Raw genomic sequence first — 12,071 nt, 5'->3', positions numbered from 1 at the left:
TATTTATTTGAGCTTCATTGCTCAATGTAAATCAATTCAATTCATTCATTCATTAGAAAGAAAATGCCAATAACAGAAGAAATGCGAGAAAAAGCTAGAGAAAGGATGAGAAAAAGATGACAAACATTGAGAGAACAAAAAGATCATGCAATTCAAGAAATTCATTCGAATACAGGTAATTCAAGTTGTCTCACTTCTCATATTACTTGCTCGATATTGTATGCATTAGGAAATATGATTGAAAACAAGAAACAAATGGAGAATGAAACAATAGAACTAAGATAAAATAAACGTTGAAAGTAAAACTATGTAGTTAAAAATTGGGATGTAATAACAACTAAATAAAACCACTTAAAATCATGCAAATTATTGAAAACCACTTGAAACCATGTAAATTATTGAAACCACTTGAAACCATGGTTTATTGGAATTTTTTGAAACTACTTGAATTCATATAAATTATGAACCACCTTCGAATTGTAATGGCTTAGGATAACCCACAAAAACTAAGGATGTGAATTAACAAAAAAAAAACCAAATTGCAACATAATTTCCATATATTATTTACATGAATTACAATTCATGGCAATTTATTTACAAGAGGGATTAACAAAAATGGTTGGACCATGTAGGTGTTCCAAAACCTATAAAAATTAGTTGGATTGATGCTTGATATCCTTGTAGGAGTTAAGAAGAGAGAAAATGTGTCAAAATCTAGGAGTAAGAGTATCCCTCCTTCCAATGTGCATGTTGAGAAGACATTCTTTGTTAAACATATATGACAACATTAAATTTTTGTGACATCCATCATCATATATAACATTTAATGGTTCCTTGAATCTTAAATGATGATCCCTACCTTTGAAAACCGCACAAGTTTCCTTTTTCAATTCTCACATGTTATGATAATTAAAAAAAAAAAACGAGTTTTTTAAAGACATACAAAGTGTAGGGTAGATTTGTGCTTGCACAAAAAGGAGTGTATTATTGCATATCATTATAATGCTCCATGGAAGGCTCATGTGATTAATCAATATTAAATTCATAAATAATAAATGCAAAAGAAATAAAATAGCATGCACGTATTGGTGATATGTTAGAAATGTTTACAATGTTAATCTTCTTAGATAGTGGAAATCTAATGTCGATTAAATTCATCTAGTTGTTTCTCAAAATGTAATTGTGAAATATATTGCAAAGTATGGTTCAAAAGTAAAAAAGATGAACCTTATTTTAAACTTTGTCAAGATTTGATGAAAATAAATGAAAACATGAAAGGCATTAGATATTCATCTTTGCACATGCATAAAAAAATTTCCTTGTAGAAACATATAGTTTTTTAAATCCTATTACCCCTCCTTGTGCCCTACTTGATTGTTGTGCTAAAATTTCCATAAACATTCTCCAAAAAAACACTCGAATCATTTGTGCCCCTCTTCACTACAAATAATAACATTGTACATTCATTGTTGATAAGACATTGAAGCATCTTCCTTGTTATCTAAATCCACTAAAGCCTCTATCTCTTGATTTCTTTTTGTTTCCTTATCAACAATTTCATTGGCCTTCTCATATTTCTCATCCCACATTTCTTCCACCTTTTTTTGGAATTGTGAAATTCTTTGTAGTTATGATAAGTTCTTTCTTTAAGAAAGTTCTTCTTACTAAATTGTTTTATGGTAATTTGAGTTACACGTTTTAAAACACTAAATGATATAGTGCTTCTAATGAAGGAAAAAATTCCAACTAATTTGATCTTGTATAGTAGGTTTGCAAATATTAACATACTTGAAAAATAATTGAATAGGTTCCTTCTTGTATCATGGAGTGTGTATTTATGTATTGTATGGTTTTTTGTTCTCTCAAGAAATAAACTTGGCCCTCCAATTTGGCAAACACTAGCTTGATTTTTCAATAATCTCTCGTTCTCTCAAATTCAAAAGGTTCACCATATCAGTAAGTTAGTAATAATTCCCTCTAATTCAAAAGGTTCACCATATCATTAAGTTAGTAATAATTCCCTCTGAAATATATATTTAGACTTCCTATATAAGAATTTAAGCTTATTTTTTATTAATTTTTAGTTCAACAACTTTGCAAATTATTGTACAATATCTTTTTCATCAACTTTGCTAGAGCTTCACCCTCTTCTCATTTTTGAGCCACTCTATTTGACTTCTTTAGTAAAATTTCCAAATCTTCTAATTTTATTCCTAACACCTATTCATTTTTAATCACTTAATCTATTTCATTATCTTCTCACAATCCATTTTACTTGACATTGGATTTAAATAATTGAAATGTTTGGTAAAAGAGATATATGAACAAAAATATAATACCATCCTCTTTACAATAGGGATCACTTTTAGTTTGGGGTTTGTATAGTCTTTTGAAGAAATAGAAAATTGTTGCTAAGAAGAACTAATTTTGAAAAAGGTCAAATGTTTCACTTGGTAAATGTGACTTGTTGTGAAACCAAACAAAGCTTCAAACCTAGATTCTCTAGTAAAATTTTGGGGTTATCTCTAACAATAGACCAACTTTATCACACACCTATCAATCCTATGCCCAAATGGTTTTAAGTTTTTCATTTCTTAAACATGTGTTGGGGCGAGAGTTAAGAGAGATTATTTCTCGTGGGACTAGATTACTTGGGAAATAGCTACATTGACAATCTACTCTCCAATTTCTCTAATTTTATTCTTAACACCTATTATTTTTAAATCATTTTTCTCTTCCCTTCTTTCCTCACAATCCCTTTTAGTTGGCATTGGATTTTAATTCAAATGTTTGGTGAATGAGATGTATGAACAAAAATATAACACCATCCTTGTTGTAGAGATCACTTTTAGTTTAGGATTTATATAGTCTCTTGAAGAAACGAAAAATTGTTGCTAAGAAAAACTAATTTTGAAAAAGGTCAAATGCTTTACTTGGTAAATGGAGAGATGGAGGTAGATATATTAAAAAATATATATTTATGAATTTAATTTTTTAATTGTTTACATTATTAAATGAATAAAGCAATTCCAATTTTTTTAGTGGTATGGTACATTCTCTTGAAATAACTGATTAATAATTTTATATAAATAAGATTAAAATATATTAACAATTTTGAATTATGAAATTAGAAAATTTAGAAAAATAAATTATTAAAGAAAATTCAATATTGTATTTTATTAACCGTTTATAGAAATATATAACCACACATTATAACTATATAATGCATATTTCAAATGACAATTTTGAAACACTTATTTTTCCAAATTATGTTATATGTAAGGATAATATAGGAAAATTTTAGTGGCTAATATTCGCAAATGGGCTAATTTTCCATGCTTTTTCCAAAAAAATATTCCCCAATTGCCATTTTTTCCAAAAATGATTCGCCCAAATTTTATAGGATAAAAATATTTTACCTTGAAAATCGCTAAAGTTTTGTAGAACCTATATAAATTAATTATAAATTTGAAAGTTTTTACGACAATATTTCCAAACATTTTATCGTTTGAATATTAGGGACTAGTAAGATTCGCCAGGGTTTCTAAACTTTAGAATAAATTTCCATCGTTAAAATTTTCCCTAATAATAATGTAGCACGAACTTGGCTTTGCAAAGTAAATGAGGACCTCGTCATGGTGAGGGAACTAGCCCCAAGCTCCAATGAATCGATCATAAACAAAAGGGGCCGTATCAACATTCTTGAAATATTTTAGTGGAATTGGACCAACATGTCTAGCATGATCGTTCGGAGGGATGTCAAACAAATCCCCACGAACATTAATGTTCTTGGTGGCATCTTTCACTGCCTTCCAAGTATGTGGGCCTCTAACCTCCTAATCTTATGTATAAAATATAGGAGGTGGCTATATGGGCTCTAATAGGTCTTGATCAACCTATTGATGCTATCTAGCATCAAAGACAAACTACACTTGGTAGGTGAACTAGCAGAGATTTTATTCAGCACTCGTGTGATCCATGTTTGTTGGGCCCTAACATCCTCAATTGTGATATTGCCTATAGCATTGCTGCATTGTGATCCTCATCTTCGCCCTATTGAGGGTCTACAAATCATAAACATAATTTAACATATATAACAAACTAGAAGCATAATCACATATAGATTAAATTCAAACACGTTAATTGGAGACGATTTAAAAATTAAAGACAAGTTCAAGACAAACAAATAAAGTTTAAATAGGATTTAAAATGTGAGAGGTGTACCTACAACAGGTGAGGAAGGTCCACTATTGGTAGCAAGATCATCAATAGAGACAAAAAAACTGCCTCTAACACTCCTACTAGTGTCAAAGGGAGGATATATGAGTGGAACACACACTCTGGTTGGGCTACGTGATCTATCACGAGCCCGACCATGTATAGTAGATCCTTCAACACTCCAACAGGCTGCAATTGGGGGGCATATGGGAGATGTCTCTACAAATTACATATAATAAATATAAACTAATCCAACAAAAAAAATTGACATAGAAAGAATGTTGACAAGAAATCTATTTATAAACTCAAAGTAGAATAATCTAGGCTAAAGTCTTAAACTTTAGAGTCTCTTTTTTGATAAATTATCAACCATAGTATTGAGTTCCATGTAAACACAATCAACAAAAGTGATCAAATCTAACTTACATTTTTTCTCATTTCTAAATAATGCATTTTATTCATAGAGAAAAAATATTTAAACAATTGACATAAAACTATTTGCAAAACTAATAAAATTTCATGCTAGCCAAATACACCATAAGATAAGTTCTTATAATGTTTGATTTTGACACATGAAGTCAATGTTTCTGGTACAACACACTACATAATGAAATAATATGGTACAAATTAGAAAAGAGTCAAAATGCTAATATTCACTTTAAATGAACTTTTCATCATGGATTAAATGTATGTGTCAATGACGCATTGTTGAAACTTGAACACACAATGAAACAATATGGTACAAATTAAAAAATAGTCAAAATGCTTATATTCACTTGAAATGCACTTTTCATCATGGATTTAATGTATGTATCAATGATGCATTGTTGAAACTTGAATATATATATATATATATATATATATATGCTATGTTATGTTATATAGCTTAATAAAAATATAGGAAGTGTAAGTTATAATTTTATTACTCAACTAATAATTTTAATAAGGGTGGGAATTAAGAGATATATAGTTGTGATATCATTAAATTAAAATAATTCTACAAAAATGATTAGTGAAAATTTTAAGGAAAATTACAATTTATAGATAAATTAGAGTCTTAAAAAATTGTAGAGCATCACCCATCTTATGTTATTATGAAGAGCGCATTATGTTAAATAATTATAAAACATGTATATATATATATATATATGCTATACCTTATAAATTTTTGTTATTTATATATTTTTGTTATTTATATATAGTTATGTTATGTCATTGTTAGTTTTTATATATATATATATATATGTCATATAACAAAAATTTCTAGTTTTGGACTTCAAATTTAGTTAATATTTTATTTAAGTACAATTAATTTTTAAAACAAATTACAATATTTATTATTAAAAAAATATTTAAATATAAATTAATTTAAATTTAAAATAAAAAAGAAAATAAAATTTCTTATTTGATCTGATGGAAGTTCACCATGAGCAATCATATTCATCACGTCAACCTAAAGCGTTATAGTTTAGTTGTTTTTTGTTTTGAATTTTTTTGGGCATATTTTTGGTCAAATTTGTTCGAAATTTAAAATGCATTGTAAATAACATTTTTTTTTATATTTATTTCACTAAATTCCTAAGAAAAACTTTAATACCTAGAATAATTAAAAAATAAAATCTTTACCATAGAAAATATTCATAATAAACATGCTACCATTCCATATAACTTATATAATGAAATAAAAAAAAATAAAAATAAAAATAAAAACTTAAATTATAGATTTTTTGTGGTTTTCAAGGGTTTTTTGGTGGTTTTCTTGGTTTTTTTGTGGTTTTCGTATGGTATATTTTTTTCCAAATTAATTTATTTTAGTTTGCAAAATAAATAAATAAAAGATACAAAAAAGACAGGAAACCTACCTTAGCTTGAGCTTCTGGATCATTGGCGGGGTTGGTGGGATTGAGTTCTTCCATGTCAATCGAGCTTATAAATCTTCCATCAAACTCCCTTTTCCTCGTGGTCTGCGCAACATGGTTTGCGCGGACAACTATCTGGATTCTTTAAGAGAAAGGGCTCGATCGACCCATAGCACTTGATTGAGCCATAGAGATCGATCAAGCCCTAAATCTCGATTGAGCGTTTAACTTGGGTTAGAAAGGAGCTCAATCGAGGGTTTGTTTAAACACTCAATCGAGCGCTTAAAAATTGCTCAATCAAGCATCCTTTTTTCACTAAAACACGTTCTCTCTTTGCCAAAAAGCATAACCCAACTCCATGCGCTCACCCCACTATGTAGCATAGCAATGAAGCATGTACTAAATTTAAACTTTGAATGATTGAGTAGGATTTCTCACATTGGATAGGAACCAAAACTCCATATCACTAGAAAAGTGGCTATGGTACTAGTTGCTCATATGTGATCACAATCTCCTTATACTATATGATGGGGAAACACTCCATACAAAGTAAGAAACCATGGGGAGTAGGTCAAAATGACCAAGTCTCCTATAAAATACAATAAATTGGGTAAGTGATCAATTTAGATTAAGTCGCCCAAAAGAAAGAAGGATAAAGTTCAGAGTTTATGAAAGTAGAAAATGGAAAACTAAAAATACAAAGAATAGGTTTCATCAAAAGCAGTATTAATTTGTCAAAAATTGAAAAACATGAACCATTGTCAATAAAAACCAATGCCATTAAATGGTGATAATGAAAATACAAAGAATCCATCTTTTTACAATCAAATTAAGCACGTAGAAGTTATAAACCAGCACCAATAATTAGCGATAATGAAAGTACAAACAGGTTGACAAAGAATCCAAATTTTAAAAATCAGTTTAAGCACAAAGAAGTTTATTATCACTATATTGCAGGGTAGTTCCAAATCAAGGAAATTGAGTTTGATTTAATTCGAGATAGAAGATCAAATAGCAGACATATTAAAAAGAAAACAGTCAGTTGAAGAAAAACACTGAAAAACATATAAAAATGTTGAGTGCAATAGAAATAGGCATTCAAGGGTTAGGAGATAAGGTTTATTCATAACAAATCAATAGGCATTACTGTTAATAAACAAGGTTAGGTATGCACCTACCCAAAGGCATCGTAACACACCACACAGTAAAATAAGATGATGGATACGAGCATTACAAGTGATTTTAATGAATTCTCTCTTCTCTTGTTCTTAATCACATAGAAGTTTATTATCACTATATTGGAGGGTAGTTCCAAATCAAGGAAATTGAGTTTGATTTAATTCGAGATAGAAGATCAAATAGCAGACATAAAAAAAAACAGTCAATTGAAAAAAAACATTGAAAAACATATAAAAATGTTGAGTGCAATAGAAATAGGCATTCAAGGGTTAGGAGATAAGGTTTATTCATAACAAGGAATTACTGTTAATAAACAAGGGTTAGGTATGCATCTACCCAAAGGCATCGTAACACACCACACAGTAAAATGAGATGATGGATACGAGCATCACAAGTGATTTTAATGAATTCTCTCTTCTCTTGTTCTTTCTTTCATGTCAACTAACAATATTTGCCATTTTTTCATGTTTTTTAGTGTTTATGCCAACCATACAAGTGAAGACTATGTAATCCTTTTGTCTATCACATGTTTGCAGTAAAATTTGGTCAGGTCAAACATCGTCATTTCTATGTTCTCTTTTTTTAAGTCAGTTGAAAAAATTAGACAAATTGATATATTTCGGGGTGTATATCCTGAATTTTTAAGCGTTTTAGTATGGGATCACTCCATTACTTCAGAAGAACTACTATCTGAGTTTGTCCTATGAACTACTATCTGAGCTTATCGATGAAAACTGCATAAAGTGATAATTTCGTCTGATGTCTAACATATTGTAGCATATTCATGAATTCCATGGAAAATCTAATATTTTTTGTGCATTAGGGAAGAATGTCAACATCCTTTGTGCTGAATGTGGAGAATTTAGTCAACAGTTTAGAATAAATATTTAAATTTCCAATTATATGTGAAAATATAAGCATGCTTGGTTAATGACAGGAGGACAATGTCAATTTAGCAACTTTGATAAAGAGCACTAATCTTTATCGCCGTTCAAATAACCGTGACTATGTTTTGGACTTTGTTGCCCCAACTCCACAAGAATTCAAAGAAGTCTATGATCGACAAAATGGGTATGTGTATCTTGATTCTCGATGAAGTATCCTAACGTTGTTTAAAAGACTATTCTCTTTAATAAGAAATACATTTCTTTGAAATTTTCAATCTTATTTTTATGTGTCTGTGAAGAGCAAATCACATTGCATGTAAAATTCCAAAATCATGTCAGATGTTTGAATCTGGTTTACCGGCTAGATCCTGACATTTTTTATCTGTCAATCGTTATCAATATATTGTTGAAATAGTGGTTTTTATATAAAAACTTTATTTGAAAACATTTGATGAACTGTGTAGGTGGTATCACCTAGCAACTAGTCCTGTTATGTTTTCTACTCTACACGATGGCAAGATAGTGAAAGGACTTACAGGGATTCCTCAGGATGGGCCTGTTCTATTTGTTGGCTATCACATGTTGATGGGCTTAGAACTAATTCCCCTGGTTGGAGAAATTATTAAAGAACGGGACATTCTACTTCGTGGCATTGCTCATCCGTCTTTGTTTGGTAAGAGGTCAGAAGAAGGGCTACAAGAACCAAACTCTATTGATTCAGTAAAACTTTTTGGTGCAGTGCCTGTCTCTGGGAAGAACTTCTTCAAACTTCTTTCGACAAGATCATTTGCTCTATTGTATCCAGGAGGGGCACGTGAAGCTTTCCATCGAAAGGTATGTAGTATGGTTGACATCGCACTAATATATGATCTTTGAACGTTCATTTCGCATTTTTATTTTCTCTTTCTCATTTTTCCTAGAGGCAAGAGATAGCCTGCTTGCACTGAGACATTATTTATTTATTAACCAGCATAGATCTATCTTAAATATGGATCTAACATATGATCTTTGAAGGTTCATTTACCATTTTTATTTTATTTCTTTCTTTCTCATTTTTCCTAGAGGCAAGAGATAGCCTGCTTGCAGTGAGACATTATTTATTTATTAACCAGCATAGATCTATCTTAAATATGGATCTAACATGAGCCGAGAGGGATCCAATTATCTATCTTAAATATGGATCTAACATGAGCCGAGAGGGATCCAATTCCTTCACGTGCATTTTTTTTATGAGCCGACATTATTTAAATGTTTTGTATAGTTATTTAATTTTTTTTTTAGATTTTTAAATTTTTTTATTTGGGCTGACATAGCAAAATTTCAACTTTGATTACGGATGAACAAACTTACACATCATACTGGGCTGTAGAATGAGCATCTCGGCTCAATAAATATGAAAAGAAAAGACCCAAATATGTTGTGGAACAAATTGAGCTTAAGTTTATCAATTCAGTGAGATTGAATCATATAAATGCTCTTTGAAGGCCTGTATTTAACAGAATGCCTTGAGATTTTACCAAATTTAAACATATTACACCTCGTCTTTTAAAACTCAAGATTGGCATGCAATCATCAAAATTGCACACTTTTTTATCATGGTCAAGATATGTTGTGCGATGTCTGTTAATATTTTATTATACTACATTAGACTGCACAGAACTTTGTAGAGGAATCAAGTTTTGCTGTATAATTAGAAAATAACCCCCCGTTTCCAAATGGAATATTTGGTAAATATATAGGAGACTGGCAGGACCTAATGTCTGATAATTTCTATAATCCACATCAACTAAAGTTTCATTGAAAACTATCCAGATAAACTTGTTTCTGACTTTATATTTGATACATTATGCTTGTTCATTTGGAGTAAAGGCTATGATATTCTCCGTGGTTTAGAGATTAGGGTTGATTAGTCTTGATGCTAAGATTTTAGAGATTATATTTCTAAGATTGTGAATCTCTTAGATTATATTTTGAGGATCTCCTCCAAAAACATCAAGAAAGGCACTGTTGATATCTTAACTATAAGCTTGCGCTAAGTTCCCCTTTGAAAGCTATGCTTCTAATATGGACAATAGCCCAATTACTGTTTGTATTACCACAGGGAGAGCAGTACATGTTGTTTTGGCCAGAAAGGTCTGAATTTGTTCGAATGGCAGCTAGGTTTGGGGCCACAATCATTCCTTTTGCTGCTGTTGGAGAAGATGACATTGCTGAGGTATGAGTACATGGAGACCAGGTTAATTGTTTTCAAAATTTCTTTTTGTGTGTTCTAGTTAATAATATTGAGATATAGTGTATCCAGTTGATTAAAGCCTTCTATCTGTGAACGTTCTTCAAATTGCTGTAGTGCATGTTCAAATTGCAGTTTTCAATTTTACATCATTCTATTTGCTTCATGGTTGTTCCTTTGTTTCTCTATGTTTATATTGGTGGCATTAGTGACCACATGCCAAATGTGCCTCGGTATTGCAATTGTTTTGGCTAAATACCTTGGTTTTCTATGTTAAACCTTAGAAGATAAAAGTAAAATAAAGGGGAGTTAAGTTACTAGTAACATAACAAAAAAGAACATTACAAACGTTGATTTTGGCACAATTTTTTTTTGGTTTCTTTTTGAGTAATGTGTTTCTTGAGGAGACTCTTGTGTTTTGAGTGAAACTTGAGCTTTTATTTCTAAACCATCTTAGTTGTTGCCTCCATTTTCAACAAAACCTGCACATTTCTGGAGATACTATTTGGGTGCTCATTGTGTTTATCAAGAAATTCTAAAAAATAAATAAAAAGACTTTGCGGAGATGAAAACCCTAAATATAGACTTGGCCCACCACCATACTCTTCATAAACCCATTGTCATTCTTCTCATACATTACATTGAATAGTTCATGTTTGTGAAGCTTGAACTTTAAAGCCTACTACAATTATTAGAGGAAATTTCATCCTAAAAGTGTCCATGAAATTTTCATGTCGTAATATGTAAGCCAATCAAAATCTTATAAATTTAAAAAGAAGTACATGTACATATTTTGGAGGGAAAAGAAGAAAACTACTCTTTTAAATTGTACTTTTGGCTTTTCTCCTTATAGGTTTACTCAAATTTCAAGTGTAGACATTTGTTGAATGCGAAATTAAATTCCACATCCAACAAGTAGCCATTATGCATACTTTTGAGAACACCCACATTGATAAAAATTGAAGATACATTACAAAAACATGTCGAACACACTTTTTTAATGTATCTTCAATTTTATCAATGTGGGTCTTCTCAAAAGTATGCATAATGGGTACTCGTTGGATGTAGAATTTAATTTTGCATCCAACAAGTGTCTATACTTGAAATCCGAGTAAACCTATAAGGAGATAAGCCAAGAATACAATTAAAAAATAGTTTTCTTCTTTTCCCTCCAAAATTCACCCCTTATTTTATTATTTCAACTATTATTTTATTATTTTTCCTTAGGAGACCACTTTTAGGCTGAAATTTCTTGATCCTCTAATGGCTCCCCATTAATCTTAGTCCTTGAACCTTGTTAGTACTCACTGCTATGTGTGGTTGTGAACTTGTGAAGTTGAAATCGTTGCTTGTTGCCATGTTTAACATACTATTGTTCATCAATTTTTGAAGCCTGGTACTTACTACTAGTTTTCACAACTTTATAGGTAAGGACTCAAAATGGTGTGCAATGTACTCATTCTTTTCAATCTCTCTTTACTTTAATGTTTAAAGATTTCTTAATTGTTTTCATTTGTTTTTAGAAGAAAGTAATAAACATAAAATATATAAATAAAACATTCAATAATAAAACTAAAACTAAAAGATATAACCTAACTAAAGGACATGATCTAAATAAGGGACATAATTGTTCACCATCATTATTAGTTAATGTGTATAAGTATGTTGTTATATGGCATTTTACCAGTGTATCTCATT

General features: G+C 30.3%; 1 protein-coding gene across 1 annotated transcript in view; it reads left to right on the top strand.

Annotated features, from left to right (window-relative positions):
* LOC149202765 (phytyl ester synthase 1, chloroplastic-like) overlaps positions 1-12,071 on the top strand; it is a gene marked incomplete at its 5' end in the record, with an annotated part of 221,087 nt that overhangs the window by 116,646 nt on the left and 92,370 nt on the right. The window contains 3 exons of the mRNA XM_089401684.1: positions 8,194-8,327; positions 8,608-8,977; positions 10,245-10,358. Of these exons, the coding sequence (XP_089257810.1) occupies positions 8,194-8,327; positions 8,608-8,977; positions 10,245-10,358 (618 nt within the window). The remainder of the gene's footprint in view (positions 1-8,193; positions 8,328-8,607; positions 8,978-10,244; positions 10,359-12,071) is intronic.

The sequence above is a fragment of the Pinus tabuliformis genome, chromosome 2_1 (assembly GCF_031772625.1).
Source record: "Pinus tabuliformis cultivar Carrire ecotype Pingquan chromosome 2_1, CPIR1, whole genome shotgun sequence".
NCBI lineage: Eukaryota > Viridiplantae > Streptophyta > Pinopsida > Pinales > Pinaceae > Pinus > Pinus tabuliformis.
Note: the sequence above shows the minus strand (reverse complement) of the source record. Positions and strands in the feature narration are given on the sequence as shown.